The 18,083-nt window shown below is 37.4% G+C and overlaps 3 protein-coding genes across 8 annotated transcripts; all 3 read left to right on the top strand.

The window, feature by feature from the left end:
- The first annotated feature begins 84 nt into the window (after positions 1–84).
- LOC102217465 (protein LSM14 homolog B) lies at positions 85–3,012 on the top strand. Of its 3 annotated transcripts, none has more exons than XM_023336862.1 (8): positions 85–278; positions 1,005–1,168; positions 1,244–1,370; positions 1,467–1,646; positions 1,793–1,876; positions 1,960–2,118; positions 2,369–2,495; positions 2,581–3,012. In XM_023336862.1, the coding sequence occupies exons 1-8, from the start codon at positions 242–244 to the stop codon at positions 2,669–2,671; spliced, it is 969 nt and encodes a 322-aa protein (XP_023192630.1). In that variant the 5' UTR covers positions 85–241; the 3' UTR covers positions 2,672–3,012. The 3 variants fall into 3 exon arrangements, with proteins under 3 accessions (XP_023192630.1, XP_005812009.2, XP_023192617.1); XM_005811952.3 differs by having other exon boundaries at positions 85–912; positions 1,482–1,646; XM_023336849.1 differs by having other exon boundaries at positions 85–912.
- Positions 3,013–4,646: 1,634 nt separating this feature from the next.
- Positions 4,647–12,762, top strand: ss18l1 (SS18L1, nBAF chromatin remodeling complex subunit). 4 transcript variants are annotated; one of them, XM_023344176.1, is made up of 11 exons: positions 4,647–4,795; positions 5,592–5,668; positions 5,756–5,840; positions 5,979–6,111; positions 6,511–6,732; positions 7,380–7,496; positions 8,764–8,865; positions 9,721–9,813; positions 9,959–10,078; positions 10,159–10,286; positions 10,610–12,762. In XM_023344176.1, the coding sequence occupies exons 1-11, from the start codon at positions 4,727–4,729 to the stop codon at positions 10,628–10,630; spliced, it is 1,167 nt and encodes a 388-aa protein (XP_023199944.1). In that variant the 5' UTR covers positions 4,647–4,726; the 3' UTR covers positions 10,631–12,762. The 4 variants fall into 4 exon arrangements, with proteins under 4 accessions (XP_023199944.1, XP_023200098.1, XP_023200039.1 ...); XM_023344330.1 differs by having other exon boundaries at positions 7,335–7,496; XM_023344271.1 differs by lacking the exon at positions 6,511–6,732 and having other exon boundaries at positions 7,335–7,496.
- A 1,517-nt stretch (positions 12,763–14,279) lies between these two features.
- mtg2 (mitochondrial ribosome associated GTPase 2) lies at positions 14,280–17,623 on the top strand. The gene is made up of 6 exons (XM_014473659.2): positions 14,280–14,759; positions 15,281–15,428; positions 16,310–16,425; positions 16,517–16,735; positions 16,831–16,969; positions 17,168–17,623. The coding sequence occupies exons 1-6, from the start codon at positions 14,523–14,525 to the stop codon at positions 17,560–17,562; spliced, it is 1,254 nt and encodes a 417-aa protein (XP_014329145.1). The 5' UTR covers positions 14,280–14,522; the 3' UTR covers positions 17,563–17,623.
- Positions 17,624–18,083: the final 460 nt, after the last annotated feature.

Here is an 18,083-nt window from a genome sequence, read left to right as displayed (position 1 = left end):
AAAACGCATGCGCAGACTAGATACCCCCCTCCCATGACGTTACCTCGGTAGGCGTTGTGATTGGTTCGAGAAAGAAAATAAACTCTCGAAGGAAGATGGAGCTGTCAGTTTTACTAGGGAAAGGGAGAGAAATAATACGCCGCCCTCTGATTTGCTTTCTCAGAAAAGGAAATCAACTTTTCCATCGCCGGGGATTTAAGAAAAGTGTTGAAGCAGTTTGAATAAATGTTTCTGACAACGTATGTCTCAAAATGGCTGCGCATGTGCTATTTTGTTAAGTATGCAACTCCGATTTCTGCTTCTTTTTATCTTTTTGATGTGATATTCTACTTATATTATGCTTTTGTTTTTTCAAACACACCATAAGTGTCACTAACTCCTACTTATTTTGTATAATTTTAATTCCCCTAAAATCGGGTTTGAACATTGTGAATATAGATTAAATGCTTTGAATTTATCTATCATTGTTGAATGGCTTTGCCATCGATTAACAAAAAATACTCCTTCCACTCCACATTACGACCACTTCTACCCAGGCCATCCTTCGGGTAGAAGATGACCCTGTATTTGGTGTATTCCTGTAAAGCAATACAGGAAGTGATCCCTAAAGGAATCACTTCACTACCGAAGTAGATTGACTTGAACAATCAGGTGAGTTAAACTTCAATCGGTGGGCGTGGTTCCAGCGCACCTGCAAATGCTTATAAATTGTTTCAGCAAAGTCTGAGCAGTGCAATGTCTTGTAAGACAGTAAAACAATTCAGAGCATTTGTTCTAACGATTATTCAGCCATGGCTTCTTCAAAGCCATACATTGGCTGTAGAATAGGGCTGCTTTCAAAGGCCCAAAATCGTTATGAGGGGATTTTGTACACAATTGACAAAACTAATTCCACAGTTGTGCTGGCAAAAGGTGAGTCTAATTGATTCTGTGACGAGAGATATCTTTAATATTACTTAGAGGATTTGTTTAGATTGGGAAAATAACATTTCCTTTATGCACAGTAAAGTGTTTTGGAACTGAGGGGCGTCCTACTGAAAGACCAACATCCCCCAAAGACGATGTCTACGAGTACATAACTTTCCGTGGAAGTGACATCAAGGATATCACACTGTGTGAATCTCCGAGGTCTTATCATGGCCTACCCCCAGATCCAGCAATCATACAAGTAAAGTAGAAAAGAAGTGCATCACTCAAGCTCCTGTCATGATTGTGTGAATATTTATTTTTATGTATTTTTCAGTCGTCCAGTTCAAGCTCAGGCATATATTCAAGTCTTGGACTGTTTAGCCCTGTAAGAACGCCTGCTTATAATCACCTTGCTGCCAGCTCCCTTCTTAGCCAACAGTATGCTGCTGCTCTTGGACTGGGCAAGTATTCTCACACAAATTTATATGAAGTAAACTAACCATAAAAGACACCCTGGAGGTGTTTAAAATAGTGTTTTTTTGGCTCCTTTAATTCAGGGACTCTCCTTTCAGACCTGCATTTCAGACGGGGCCCCATGGTAGAGAAGGCTGTTCAAACCATCCAAGTAGAAAGACAGAGAAGAGGTTTGACTACTTCCCAGGAAGGGCAGTGGAATAGGAGGAGGCCCCCAAGGACCAGGAGAGTGAACTCCCAGCCCCCAAAGGACCCTACTACTAGTAATACTTGAGCTAAATGAAAACCATTAGTCTGAATCTCTACATTATAACTAATATAATGCAACTAAAATAGTTTATTTAAACTATTTGTGCAGTTTAGACAATTGGAGATGTCTGGGTACATTTTTTTATTTTTTGTGTTAAAGGAAGTTCAGGCTCTGGTGTGATTTCTAATCGACCAGAAGCACAGCAGCAGAACACTGACCGTCCACTGGCCAGAAGAAGGCAAAGTAGGAAAATCAAGATCTGAAAGTAAAATTCTTATTATTAGGAACTCTAACTTTTCTTTTTTTTTTTTTTTAAATCTCCTTAGCACCTCGACATCAGAGCAGTGGTAGAGGACGGCTAATGGTGGCTAACATTCCATTACCTATTCTCAAATTTGATACAGACTTTGACTTTGCTTCATCCAATGCACAGTTTATCAAAGAGGAGCTTGAGAGGGAGTTGCAGGAAAAAAGGAAACTAAAAGGTTTGTTTTCATCTGAAATTACTTGGCTGTTACAGTAGCTACTAAGGCACACTCACAATAGATTCATGCGTATCTGGACTTCTGCAACAGTTCTCTTGTGGTGTTGCTACATACAACTAGGGGACATGAATTGAAGTGCTGTCAAATAATATTTCAAAAGTAAATTTCTTTCTGATCAAAAACTGATTATTTTGTACAAGTCCTCCTGAGGGGTTTGTCTAAAATAGTAAATTATTTTTTTTTAATGCAGATGAAGACATTAAGAAGGCAAAAGCGGAGATGCACACGTTGCTGGAGTATGAAGATTTTAGCCCGAAATGTTACTATGACAAAGCAAAGTCTTTTTTTGACAATGTCTCCTCTGATAATGGGCTTAGGTAATCCCTTCTCTTAAAATCCAACTTTTTTCCCTTTATAAGTCTAAGCTTGGGGTTTTCACTATTTGTATTTTTATTTCTTAAGTTTCAGATTAACATGGGCTGAGGAACGGAAGCGCAATTTGGAGACTTTTGGAGTCACTGGCCGGTTCATAAGGTCAAGGCTTAAGAGGTAGATTTATTGGACGCAGAGGACAAGGAGCTGCTCAGATTCTATCTTTAGACAGGATCCAGAGAGGACGTGTGTGAAGACCACAGAAAACTTAATCTGGATTTTTTTTTTTTTTGGTCCATTTCTTCATTGTTGAACTTAAATGCCAAACAATTTTTTTTCTTTAGGTTTTTGTTTTTTTTGACTATGTACTAGAAGACATTTTACTTGCATGGTTAATGTAATTTTGTTCTGATTGAGGCACTCAACATTTGAAGTGTTTAACTGATTTTTGTCTTAATTTGAGCACTCGTATAATTGTCAAATACTGTAAATATAAACATGAAGTTAAATCTGTATTCAAAATCTCGCCTTTCTGAAACAGATTCTTTCTCTCCTCAATTTTAATTTGCCCATGTTTGCACTTGGGCCTGCATGCATCTTGGAATTTGAAATGAGAAATTCCCTGAAGTGTTAATGTCCTCCAATTGGCTTTTGCTGGATGGTGAGGGCAGAGACCCAGACTTTCCTTTCAACAGTCACTTGGTTCAGTTCCTCTTGGGAAAGCCAGAGGTGTTCCCAGGACAGATTAAGAAATTTTGTTCTTCCAGCAGCTGCTAAATCTTCCTTTGGGTGGGATATGCCTGGAACAGCTTAATTTCAGTGAATCAACTATTCGACAAGACCTGGTGAGGAGTTTTTACAAACATGGCTTACAAAATCATGGGGCAAGTATGACTGATTTCCAGCAGTAGCTGATTCCCTACTATATTAAAGAGTTGAAGTGAAAAGCATATTGTGGGAGAAAACACATTAGCAACAGAATTGACCACAAACGGAAGGCTTGTGGAGCTGTGCTGCTTAGTCCAGAGAATTTGCATACTATGGAGTTTGTGCCTGAGGCACAGACTTGAGCACAAACAGACTTATGGGATACAACTGTTGGATTCATTTTGTGAATCTACTCCTGTACTACCATGTCAGAGGTGGGAAAACTGAAATGTTCAGTCTCCAAAGACCTTGTTTTCAGGTAAATGTTCGGTTCTTTTAGAAAAATCTTCCTGTGAAGGAAGAGTAAAGTACCACAGAGGCAATGTTGCTTGAGGTCAATTTTGAGTAATTTGTAATTTTTCAGCTGTATTTGGAGCATTCCCACAAAACAATCAGCTGACTTAATTACCATGTTTATCACTGTGCTTGATCAACAAATTTGCTTAACCTGAACCCCCAAAAATGTTTGTGGGGTCTTATCAAGAGGAAGGTGTGGCAATAGACCAAAACCACATAACTTCTGGTGCCACACACCAATGCAATAATTCATGAAAAATGAGTCCCAATAAAGTATACAGTCTGAGGTGACATTCTTGTACATTCCCTGAGAAACTGGACTCTGGCTTTCCATTATATGTAAAAAGTTATCGATCTAAAAAAAAAAACCCTATACATTGAAATATATCACGGGTTGTCTATGTAGCTATATAGAAATTGAATAACTTTTTGAATTGAGTTATTTAAACCTGGTTTTTGAATTTGTTGCGACGCACTTTTGAGGTTTCCGTCAAATCCCCTTTGACAACATAGATTTTCTGTTTTAAAAGAAAATGTCATTTGAAACAAATTACATTATTAGAACTTATTTCACACAAACCAATTAAGGCGCTGAAAACAACTTCAGTAATTGCTTCTCTGTCAGTCTGTGCCCTGAACAGCGCACGTAGCCCTCTACTGCTTTATTTGCCTCATGGATACCCCATCTAGCGGCAGCCTATCCAGAGCCTGGGCTGTACCAACGGAGGAGACAGAGGGATGTCCCTCAGCACATAAACACTTTCTTCATGATGATATTATTTAAATTCAGACCATAAATGGGGCTTTGCGCAAAATCAGGTGTTTGTTTCCGTCCAGATACACGATGAGCTCTCCATTGTTTCTCCTATCATCACAACAATCATAGTTTTGCACTCCCACCCCCTCCTTTTTTTCCCCTCGTTGTACAGAAACTATGTAACCAAATAGAAGGCTGCGCTCTAGATAATAAATATTAGAATAAAAGGAGCGCTTTTATGTCCCATATGTCAACATGTCTGTGGCGTTTTCATCGACGCGTCCCAGGAGTAAAGGGGAGGTGACACAGCAAACCATCCAAAAGGTAAAAAAAAAAAAAAAATATATATATATATATATATATATATAAATATAAAAAAAATAAAAACAAATCAAAACCAAAAATAAGAAAAACTCGGAGCGTCGCGTCATTTACAGCTAAATGTCGCTGTGGACGAGGGTGTGAGTGGTTGACCTCAGGGAAAGTATATAGCCCGAGGTGAATATCAAAGAAAGGGCAACTAGTAGTGAAGGTGCGAACCAAACAAAGCCATCACGGTGAGGGTCGGTATAAGCGCTCTTCTCTGACTGGATACCTGCTTCCTTGATGCAATCTTTCTCACTCAAGCTGTCTGACCAGTGCAAATATTCAGCTTCAGCCATGAAAAGAAAAATAAAAAAAAGGAACGAATTTCTAGGGTTTGATAGAAATTTCCTAGTTGACACTGCTATTAATGATTAAGTTCAGTGAAAAGTTGGCAAGTTATTAAAGATACATCAACATCAGTAAGCATAATTTCTGTTGCTGTTCATCCTTCCTGTAACAACCTGTAGTGTCACCCCCCTCCCATATATATATATATATATATATATATATATATATATATATATATATATATATATATATATATATATATATAAATATATCGATCATCTTTAGCTCTGTCTAGGTTAGGTTAGCACAGAGAAGCACTGAGCCGTCAGAAGCTACAATACAGTGGGTAATGGCAGTAGCTCCTTCAATGGTTTTGTCCAAGAGAGATGGAAAGCAATTTAGCGTTCAATTTTCCAAGCACTTTAAATGCCAGATATAGATTGAGGTTGCTTTCTCTTTCCCATAGATGTTGGATGAAAATCATCATCTAATACAATGCATTATGGACTACCAAAGTAAAGGCAAGACAGCTGAGTGCACACAGTGAGTGACTTTTGTTGTTGTTGTTGTAAATAGTCCAAAGTCCTACAAAGGTCATGTAAATTTATGCAAATATTTCCACCTTTCCAGGTATCAGCAGATTCTGCACAGGAATCTTGTTTACTTGGCCACAATAGCTGATTCTAATCAGAACATGCAGTCACTTCTACCAGCTGTAAGTCTGCCTGTCATGTGGTTTCTAGGAGCATGCAACAGAGCTGATCAGTTAGTGCACCAATCCATGACTCAAAACAGGCATGACAAAAAATAACAGCCAGTGGAATGAAGTGATGTTGTAATTCTGTTCATTTAGCCTCCTAGTTCCAACATGTCCATGGATCATGGAAGAATGAGCCACAGTGGGGGACATGCTCCAAGCAACCTCAATGACAGCACTGGAACAGGAGTGACCGCCACATCCATGATGCAGAGTCAAATGAGCAATGGTTGGTGACAAGTGTGGATTTTATATTGGCATGTTCAGCCACAGATGTTGCAAACACACATACTGTTTTGTGTTTCATCTCTTTACCTGTTGTGTGTTTATCTAATGCTGACTGTGCTGCATGTAGCCACTTAATGTCTGCATCAATGCCTATTTTAATTACCCGATTGCTTGCTGACACCTTTAGGTTTATATTTAACTTATACATTTTTTTTTTTGCAGTTATAGTGATTTCAGCTTTTCTTTTCAGTCTCTTAATCTTATTCTCATAATCAATCATTCATACTATTTTACACCCAGCCTGAGCTTTCCTTTAGGATGAACTGAATGTGGTACGCTGATTACCATACCATGATATCACATGAGATTGTGCACTGGCCTCCTCTTATTGTGTCATTAGGCCCGAGCCATGCCCCCATGCAATCAGGTCACATGCAGTCGGCTATTCCATCTACCAGTATCTACAGTAGCTCGGCATCTGGCTACAGCCATGCTACGCCCTCCTCTCAGGGTAGCCTGGTCCAGGGCCCAAAGGCAGGTTATGGTTCCTCTTCTTCTTTCTCCTCCACGCCCTCATCTTCCTCCTCCCCTTGCAGCAACCTCAACATGCAGTCGAGTCAAGGTGAGCCAGGAATAATGAAGCTCAGTCGCTGATCCATAATTTAAAATATGTTTCTTAAAAGAAACATATACAGTATTTTGCCCCTGAAAACATTATTTCTACTTTGTTGTTTTTAATATAAAATGCATTTATTTCCTTTGGAATGTTTTTTTTCTCTTTTTACCATATGGCAAATGCCTTTCTCTTGGTCAACATACTTACTTACATAACTGCTGTGAGAACCTATGCTCCCTTCACATTCAGTTCATCACAGGTGTGCTCTGCCTCCTGATTTCTTATCTGAAAGGCTTATGCCTTTCAGATCTCTGACCACCTGGGCTAAGATAAAGCCTATCTTTCTCTGAAGGTTTGTGTATTTTTACTGGATTTCAGTTTACATGCTAATTCCCTGGCTTTATTTTCATTTATACCCCTGCACAAAGGAATCTCTTCAAAGAGATCCTGCCTTTTGCCCTTTTCCTGTGTCTGGCATGCAGTTAAAGTTCCTTTAAATTAGTTTAACCTTGCATTTCTACCAGTGTATGATCGTTAAATTGCCTTATGAATAGAAAATTGTGAACCAACTTTTAATGTTCGAGATTGCTGCTTCACCGTCTTCCCAGTCTCCATGATGCACCAACAATCTGCTCCTCCACACCACTCCTCAGCCCACTCAGCAGGACAGTATCAGGGACAGCAGGCGATGGGCATGATGGGACAAGCCAGCCAAGGGAATAGCATGATGCCCCAGAGGCCCATAGGATCCTACCGCTCCTCTCAGCAAGGTAATAGGGTGGACATTACCATTGTAATTTGTGATTTTTTTTTTGTTACAGTGCTTTGCAGAAGAATTCACAACACCTGACCTCTTTCACATTTTGTATTTATACAGCCACAAATGTCAGTGTGTTTGGTCCTCTACAAAATAATCCTCATTAAACACAAACAGGTTTTTAGCTGCAGCATGACTGAAGTTGTATGAATGCTTTTGCAATTTACTATAAATTTGTTTGTGTGAGAAGTACTGTCAGAGTGTAATGCCCAGCAAGCATTCAGCTGCTCCAATTTTGGATCGTAATCACTGCATGAGATTACAAATGTTAAAAATCATCTAAGAAATGAAAGGAATTTCCTCAAAATTGAGTAAAATCTATGAACAGGACTTTTTTTGGGAAGCAGTATAGTAGCAAAGGAAGAGATTAAGAAAATTTTTTAGATCCCAGTTTTCATATTTTGAAATAGAGGTGTCTCACTTGTCTCACATTGGGTTCCTATCCCTCACTTTTCTGTGTCAGCATGTTTCTAATTCTAGCCCTGCTTCATCCTATAATTTCTTTTGAAGTTTGTGGATTAGCAGTAGTAAAAGGCATGGACTGAAAATTCCAAGGAAACATAGGTCATCCTCATAAACCCTGGCATGGTATTATCTTTGCATTGTGGTTTTAATTAAGCTTTGCAGCACTGAGCCTTTCCCTGTCTGGTACTGGGAAATTGCTAGATCTCTAATAAAACCAATGTTCTACAATTGTTGCTGGTAGTTCAGATTGGAATATATTTTTGTGGTATGGCTTGATCTGACAGGTCGTTTAATAAGGAAATTTTGCTCTGCATGCATATCTTTTTTGCTACATTCTTTCTTTGTTTTGATGGTTTTCTAATAAGTGTCGGAATCTGGAGTTTCTGCACACCATCACCATATTATAATAAAATTTTTCCTCATAGCAGCCTTTTTGTAATTATTGTATTCTCCTCAAGAACTACAGTTATTGTAGAAAATGATTTTAACTGTTGTTTACAGTATCACTTTGGATGAGGGTATTAGTGAGTAGCCTCAGAGAAAGTGCAGCCTGAGGTGAATATCAAACAAATGGCAGAACTTAAATGTAAAATTTTATTTTACTATCTTATAAAAATAATTCTACAACTATACTAAAAATGCATATACAAGTACAAAAAGAATAATATGATTTTACCAACACTATTTTAGGGTTTGTTTTGGTGGGTTTTTGGTCCAAAAAATTGTAATTAAGGGTCGTGTCGCCTGTTTTACAGAATCTGTACAACACTACATGGGACAAGATGAACGCTACGGAGAGCAGTATGGACACACTCAGAGCTCCACCGAGCCCATAAACCAGCAGTATTACGCTGATGGTAAAAAAATCCCGTTCATTAACTTCATATACAGCTCTGAAACACATACCCCCCCTACTACAATTCATGCCATTCCCTTCCAGTACAGTTTCACAGACCTGAGTCAAATTTACAAATCAACTTTTGCGTTTTTGTAAATCAGCATGTCTGTGTCCATACTGACCCCTTCGGTGTGCCGAAATTTCAGCATTCAAGCATTGCTGTACATTGGAGTTGTAAATGGAGTACAAACTCCATGCATTGTTTTTTTTTTTTTTTTTTTTTGTGGGTTCCTGTTTAAAACAAGAAACCTTAGAAAATATCAAAGGCCAAAAGTGCCATGAATAATGTCTTGCTAGTTGGTTATAAATTATGTTATAACCAACTAATGATGTTTTAATTATATAAAATCCACTTTAAAATACTTTCTATATATCCATAAGTATAAAATTATAATAATTTATAAAATAAATGATTGAGTTATTAAATGTGGAAATCATTAGATAAAAATTGAGCTAATATGTCTAGTGTGTCTAGCTAGTGTGTCTGACAGGACACACTCTTTTGACATATTAGTCCTGTCAAACTCTGTTGGCAGGACAATGACTGATATATACTAGACCAATCTTCATTCATTTAATTTATTTAAAGCAGTTTTTTTACTACCAAACATATAAAATTACATGACAAATTATTAATTTGTTGGACTGTGGCACTTTTGCGCCTTGAAGGATTTTGTTTTTGCTTTTAATTTGTGACTGTATACATTCATTACGTGCTTCGGTTTATATAAGCAAGATAATTATTTTTTTGGGTGCTAGAAGCTTTGGTTTCAGTTGAGCGGATTTGGCATGTGCTGAGTCATGTTCCCTACAGGCCTTGGAGAATACTCTTATCAGCAGTCTTCATATGGTGAACAAGGCTATGACAGGTCGCTTGATGAGTCTTCTCAACATTACTATGAAGGAGGTAACTTCAAACAAACTGTTTAATTTGAACTGTTTATTATTTGTATAAACTCATTGCAGTCACTTCTTTTATATGCATTATAAGTAAGTTAGAATGAAAACTTACGATTAAATGCTGATAAGAGTTGCTGTTGGTGGATTTTCAGGTAACTCTCAGTACAATCAACAGCAGACCTTATATCAGCAGAGGTCTGGTCAGCAACAGCCTTTCAGCCAACAGCAGTACTCCTCTCAGCAGGGCTACAGTGGGCAGCCACAAGGATATGGTGAGAAATTCTCCAACAGTGTTAAGTCAAACATAAGTCCACAAAAGAAAAACTCTGCATGACTCTAATCTTTATTACAGGTCCCAGCCAGGGGGGATCATCCCAGTTTTCCCAGTATCAGCAGAGTCAGAGCCAACAGTATGGATCCTATCGCGCTTCCCAAGGCGGTTCCGGAGCGCAAACTCAAAGACCGTACTCTTATGAACAGGTACAAAAGTAACAAAACATTAATCATTTACCATTACATTCCTTAAACAATTTGCTCTCCTATCCAAATCTTTGAATCCAGCTGTTACCAAGTGTAATTTAAACCATTGGACGGAGTGTTGTTAATAAACATGACAGAACTTCATGTTTCATGAAACTCACCTAGTTTTCTTCAAGATTAGATCCAAGTAAAATGGATTTTAAAGACACCAACAAACATACTTTGTTACTTTTATACTTTGAGTTCTAACAGAAAAAACACAACATAACACCCCCTAAAATACCAACATTTTCATGATTGTCTAATTTTCTTCCCAATTTCAGGGTCAGTATGGAAACTATTAGAAATAAAGCACCACGCTGTTTTGCTGTTCAAGGAACATCTGCCATTATTGGCTTCAACGATAATCTCCTCATCATACAGAAATGAAGATCTCTCTGCACCAGATTTATCTTTTTAGAAATCATCATTCTGACCAAGATTAAATCATTTCATAAATGTTTTGCTTTCCTCCATTCTACATTGATTTAACAAAGAGTCACGTAAGGGAAAGCAATTCTGTTTACGTACAAAATTGGAAGTTTTTCCAAGTTTTTCTGCCATTCTATTAGACATCTAAACAAGGAAGAAAATTGGTGTTAGAAATTTGTCTTTTTTTTATAATTCTCCCTTTAAGGAGCCAGGAGATTTTTCTCTTGGTACTTCTGAAGCATTTCAGTTTTACCTTAGGCACAGGGAAGGACTTCAAAAGGAAGGCCGTAAAAACAAAATCGAACCTTAAAAGAAACGTCCTTTTTATTGTTAAGGTGTGTGGGTTTTGTTTCAGGGGAAGGGAATTTAATTTTTATGAAAATGAGTTATTGTTTGAAATCAGGGGTTTGTCTGTGTTAGTCAAACTATGATGTGTTGCCGTGAGCTCTAAGATTATATGCATTCACTTTTTACACATATGTGAGACCCAATAAGTAGCTCACTGAAAAACACTGTATACTTGTCTAGAATGAGCTTTGTAGCTGTATTTTTAAAACCATATGTTAGTTGCATTACGCTGCTTACACATATTTTAGAGATGGACAGGGAAATTGGCTGTTAATCAGCTCAAACAGCCATGATTGATGACAGGACAGCCAGAAACTCAAAATTCCGACTTTTTATTTCATTAGTGAAAGCAACATACAAAAGTATTACCAACTTGCTAAGACAAGCCTTTTTGTGATTGATTTTGCAAGGTAGAAAAGATCTATAGTTAACTTTTTCTAGGATTAGATGTTCAAAAATAAAATTGAGCCACACAAAAAAATGTTAGAAGTTTAAATAGTGTTTCCTAAGAGATGTCGAAATGTGATAAAAGTATGAACAACTTTAGGTCAATTAGCCAAACTAAAAAATCTCCCAGGGCTTTATAGACACCACTGTGGCAGTGAAGCATCTGGACCTGAAAATCCAGCCAATGAAAATCCCAACTTCTTCTTATTTTTTATTTATTTCTTTTGCTTTCCCCAGGCTATGTTTCGTTGTTCACGATAGCTTCTTTAGGTATAAAAAACTTTTTGTCTCTTGCAAAAGCTGGATCAAGTTGGTTAAATATTTGCAGTTAAGTTTTCTGATTTATTTTTATCTCATGTCAGCCCCTTTGCCCCTTTTACCTCCACTCTGCCCACCCTCTCCACAAAGAGGTCTGGCACCCCACACTAAAAAGCCCTGCTTTAGAATATACACATGATGTGCTAACCTTAATCCTAACCCTAACACATAGAGACAACTTTTTTAGTAATCTTACTTAGCCAGTCTTTCCATACTAATTTCTGATATATAATGCTAAAGACAGTCTAAATTGCCATTACTCTAATCATATTGTTTTTGTTTTTTAAAGTATTAGTAAAGTTGAACAATGCCTCTACTCTTACTTCTACATTTACTTCTTAAAACAGAAGCCCACCAATTTAGTGTTGAATGCTTTTATTGTGTTATATTCTATTACAATTCTTAAATAGAAATCATAATTGGTTAAAACTGGGATCTGAACATCAATTTTTTTACAAAAACCTCAGTCCATTAGCCAAGTTTCAGATTGATTAATCTCTAGCTGTATGCAAAGTTAAGAGGATGCCATTCAGTACTTGGGTTGCTGCTTTGTCTGCACTTTATTTTGTAGCTACAGTCAACATATAATGTAATTTCTGTAACATAGTTTGTTTCTGGTTCACAAGTGATCTTCCAAAAGCCAAAGTAATCCAGAAACTGAGCAGTGTCATGTTCTGCATATATTGCTTCAGTAAGTGCAATACATTCAGTTGTGTTTTACAAGGTTGTAATGTCTAATTTATTATTCCTTTGACTTTTACTTGATGCAAAGTAAAGTTGACTTTGCTTATTTATGTCCTGACCAATTATGTGGTACAACTGGTGTGGTATTTGATAACATTTTGCATAATATGTGTGCTCCATCCATCCATCCATCCATCCATCCATCCATCCATCCATCCATCCATCCATCCATCCATCCATCCATCCATCCATCCATCCATCCATCCATCCATCCATCCATCCATCCATCCATCCATCCATCCATCCGAATGCATAATGATTGTTACTAATTTATTTTTCATAAAACATGAAGAAGAAGAAGAACAACAACAAGAAACACGTCAAACTTTTGTTTTCCTAAATGTGATTAGTAATATCTAAAGATTATTGGTGTGGTCCTGTTAAAACTTAGTTTACCTCAGATGGCAGAATAACAGAACAGTTGCAGTTGTTTTGCAGTACCTGTTAAGAAGCTGACAATCAAACAGTCAATGAACCATTCAACTCTGACAATCATGCCTCTGCTGTGCTGTAATGGATTGGTATCTGTTTTTCATATTACTGTGAATGGAGTTTTTGGTACGTTTTATTTCCCCAATTCTGTGTTGTGTCTTCACTTCTAAGTGTAAACAGCACCTCCTTTGAATGTGTTTGCATGTGTGCCTGTGTGGGTGTATGCGTGAGTGTGTTTGCCGGTACAATATATCTACAGAAGAAAACAGTCCAATTGGATGTGGGTCATACAAATCTGAAAATCCTTCATCTGTTTGTTGGAAGATTGTTGCCTTTTGTTATTTTTTGGTAATTAAAAATAAACTGGTTTCAACCTTTTTGGATATGGCTTGTATGTGGTTTTTTCCCCCCAAGAAACATTCACATGTCACATAGTTTAATTTCATAATTATTGTCAATTAATACTCAGGGTTCAGCATTGTCCAAGATTTGGTAATATTTCAGTTTGCCTGAATTTTTCATTACAGAATTTGCCCAATGAGAATGAAAAGCTTCATTCTGTTTATTGTGTTTTTATTAAATACAATTTTAAAGACATTTCACAAAATTACTTAGAATAATTGCATGTATATACTGTATGTATTTTTTATTGATATATAAATGTCATACTTGTTCCTTGAAATTGTGCTTAATGTCAATAAAATTATTAAAATGATATATTCTTCAGATTTAATAGTAATATTTGTCGTAAATTAGGGAAAGTAAATATTATTCAAAGTAGGTTACAAGGTTGTAAGTGCAAGCAAGGCTTTTGAGATTTTAATTTAAAAAAATCTATCATATGCAAGTTTTATTTTCCTTATTTCCTACCACCTTGTTCTGGTCTATCACATAAAGTCCCCAAAATACACTGCTGTAAAAAGGAATAGAAGATCTTTAGAAGTGAGAAACATGCAAGTTTATTTTGTGAATGAACTTTTATTATGATCGATATTTAGACGAATTAAGATAAAGGAGGGTGTCAGAGTTTAAATGAGAATTGCTGAATGGTGGGGATACCAGGAAAGAAAAACAGAAACATACTATTATTATTTTAACTATCCAAGATGAACTCTGCAAAACAACAATTGCTGTAGTGACGGATAGAGCCAGAAGGTGGCAGAGATGCAGCAGAATAACTGCAACCCCCCCAAGATAGTCGACGATGAAGAAAAAGACTTGTGTCCCTTCGCGGGTTCCATAGATGCATTAGTTTACAGTCAAACATGTACACCTGGTAGCGTGAATTTAACGAATGTAACGAATACATCAAAACATTTAGAGGGCGTTGTGTATCTCTTGAGTTTACGCGATCATTTTCCTACCTATACCGTTTATTTATTTACTTTTCGTCTATTTTGCTTTATCGTAGCGGAAATTAGACGTTCAAACAGTCAATGTGACAAACCCGGCGTTTATTTGTAACTCTGTGGTAGCATGTTGAAGGGCACGACGTTGATGCTGTTGTCGAGAGTTAAAGCAGTCTCCACTGAGGTCATTTACAGACAGCACATAGGTAAGAAAGCATGGAGTTTGTTCAGTCCAAGTTGTGCGCCAGGATCAGTGCTGTGGAGGCGGAATGAGGGTTTCTTCAGAGAGGTCTGCACATCCGCAACACTTCACGGGAAAGTCAGGGGAAACAAGAGGAAGAATGACCTGTCCGAAAAGAAGTTGGTATGCGTTTAAACTGCTTATACGTTTATGTTTAAACAAGTTGCTACAAAGTGTGATTATCTGACCAGGACATAAAAAACTGTGTTTACCTTACATTGTTTAGACATACAGTATAATTCAGTATATTATAATGCAGCTATACTTTTTACTTGTAAGTTGCAGATTTTATGTGCTTAATTTTGACTTGACTAAAGAGCAGAGTTTATTTTACATCCTTTGCTTAAAGCATTACTTCTAAAGTATTGTTAGTTGACTGCATTTTACATTCAAACTCAAAATTAGTCATACCCATGCAGATGTTAAGATTTTATTTATATAATATTTATTTAACCAAGTCTGCTTCTGATGAGAAATGGGGCAAACATCTCTGAAATAATAAAACAAAAAGTGTTTTAACTTTGAATAGCTAAATTTTTTTATTTACATTTTAATATAAAGCTAGCATAGATTTATTTAATTATCAATATTCCATGGTTACCTTTATTTGTATCCAATTAAGCTTTTCATATTGTCATCCACAGACACGTCACTTTGTGGACTGTCGTCGTGTGAAGTTGGTTGCTGGTTCAGGGGGTAAGGGTTCCTGCAGCTTCCACAGCGAGCCCCGAAAAGAATGGGGTGGGCCTGATGGAGGAAACGGTGGCGATGGAGGAAGCATCATTATAAAAGGTGAGTCAGTCCTCCATCTCATTTGTTACAACAAATGCAGATGGATTAATACACCAACCTATCGATCTAATTAAAATGGTAAAAATGGGCCCAATAGATCCCAGCCAAGACCAGTGTTTTGCGAAATCAACAGGTGATGATGAGTGTAGCACCTGGTGACTGTGACTGAACGTGTTTTAATACCACAACAAATGTATTTGCTCTAATGAAAGGTTTAGGATTTATTTATTTTATAAAATACATTGCAGCATAGTGAATAAACATTAAAACCATTATCATTCCCTTTAAAATTGCCAAAAATAGTTCAGTCACTCTTTTCTAATAAAATTATGGCACTTTTGACGTTTTCTCTGGTTCAGGAGTGGCTTAAAATAAGGAATGAGAATTATTGTGCCCAAAACTGTTGAATTGCTTTACAATAATTTTAAGGCTGTGCTTATTATCCCTTCCATATGGCCCTCTATAAACATACAGCTTCCGTAACAGTGACTTTTTACGGCTTTCCCCCCTTGTGGAGGGTATCAGTCACTAACGTTGGAAATCTGTCGTATCACAATTATGCAAATTATAACATCACCAAATTAACATATTTAAGTTTTAATAGTAATTTTTTTAAAATTGCTGTAATGTAATAGATTTTTGGAGAACTGAATTTTAGGTTTTAGTTACTTGTAAACTATATAGAAGTTAACATAAATAAATATACATAATATAGTAAGTGCCTGCTTAAAAATCAAGAAAATATTAAAAAACTTATGTTGGAATTCATAATATTTTTCTTTAGGATTTACTAAAACAAAAATAGCCATGAAAGCCATTACAAAAATTAATTGATGCTGAGTCTGCATTCATTAAATAGGTTTTATTTTCTATGCTTTCAGCCAACCGGTTTGTTAAATCATTGGCCCAAGTGATTCCAGTTTACAAAGCAGAGGATGGGCTGTCAGGGGGCAACAAGAACTGCTACGGTCGCAATGGCAATTCAACCTACATTTCTGTGAGTCGATGCGTTTTATCATGAAAAGCTTATGTGCTTGTTTTGAGCTTATGGCCTGATCTAACTTTTCATTTGGTCTTCCTTACTAAAGGTACCAGTAGGAACAGTGGTGAAGGAGCAGGGCATGACCATAATGGACCTCGCTGAGCATGGCCAGGAGTATTTGGCAGTGTTTGGAGGTGCTGGTGGGAAGGGGAATCGTTTTTTTCTCTCAAACGAGAACCGGGCGCCTATGATGGCGACCCCAGGCACGGCAGGCCAGGAGCGGGTTCTTCAGCTGGAGCTACGCACCATGGCTCATGCTGGACTGGTGGGCAAAAGATCTTATATCTGAGGAAGCATTTCAGATATTGCTTTTCAGTTTTTCTTGTGAATTTAAGGTTTTTTTTCCCTTCATGTTTTCAGGTTGGCTTTCCAAATGCTGGTAAATCATCACTATTAAGAGCCATCTCCAATGCCAGGCCTGCTGTGGCGGCCTACCCCTTTACAACACTCAACCCACATGTAGGAATCGTTGAATATAGGGATCATGAGCAAGTTGCAGGTACTTATCTTTAAAAAAAAAAAACCACAAATTTGCTTAAGCAAACACTTATTAATGATGAGATTTCAATTATTTCAGTGGCATTTATTTTTGAAGGAAGCATGGGCTCGGCCTGGTAATGAGTATCAATGTTCGAAAATGTTTCAAACTTGCTTTAAGTAATTTATTATCTCATGATTTTATATTCTGCGTGTGCAGTTGCTGACATTCCAGGGATCATTCGAGGTGCCCATCTAAATCGAGGCCTGGGGATCTCCTTCTTACGTCACATTGAGCGCTGTCGCTTCCTCCTCTTCGTCTTGGACCTCTCGGCGCCAGAGCCCTGGACCCAGCTGCAGCACCTGTGTTATGAACTGGACCAGTATGAGCCCGGTCTGTCCCAGCGGCCTCAGGCTATTGTTGCCAATAAAATGGACCTACCAGAGGCCCGGGAGAAGCTAGAGACCCTGAGGAGCCAGGTAACACAGCGGGTCATCCCAGTTTCTGCTCTGACGGGACAAAATACAGAGGAACTCATTCTCCACCTCAGAGAGTTGTATGATGGCTACCTCCAAGATGATAGGAGCGAAGGAGTCAAACCAGTTAGGTGGTAGAGGGCAATAATTAGTTATGGACAATTTTTAATGTATTTAAATTTATTATAAATAAAAAAACAATTAACATTTGGTGTTGCATTCTTGATGTATTGCTTTATACAGTACAAAAACACAGTCTAACTGAATAAAAAATGTGCAGTTTTTGTAGAGAGCATTTTAACGAATGGAAAAAATCAGAGGAAAGGCAGTTTGTTTCAGCAATTCAATTTAAAAAGTGCAATAACTATAAAGTTGATAGTTTCAAAAAAGTATATCCATACAGTGTCGGCGGCTCGTCAATACTCTGAAGGCTGCAGCTCTCTGCATTTTTCTACCACTGTTTTGTCCTTCCACTCAATTTCCAGTGTTTTAGTTTTCATAATTATCTTCATTAGTTTCATTTGTGCTATCTAGGTTCGCTGTTCTATTTAGCTGAGATCAGGTATGTTCCTTGCACATATCAAGTCTGTTTAGGTTTGTGCTCTTTTTGAGAAAATAAATCATATCCAATGCCACACTTCAGTGGTGTGTGTGTTGTC

The sequence above is a fragment of the Xiphophorus maculatus genome, chromosome 1 (assembly GCF_002775205.1).
Source record: "Xiphophorus maculatus strain JP 163 A chromosome 1, X_maculatus-5.0-male, whole genome shotgun sequence".
Taxonomy (NCBI): domain Eukaryota; kingdom Metazoa; phylum Chordata; class Actinopteri; order Cyprinodontiformes; family Poeciliidae; genus Xiphophorus; species Xiphophorus maculatus.
The sequence above is the reverse complement of the archived record's forward strand: the minus strand, read 5'-3'. Positions and strand labels throughout refer to the sequence as shown.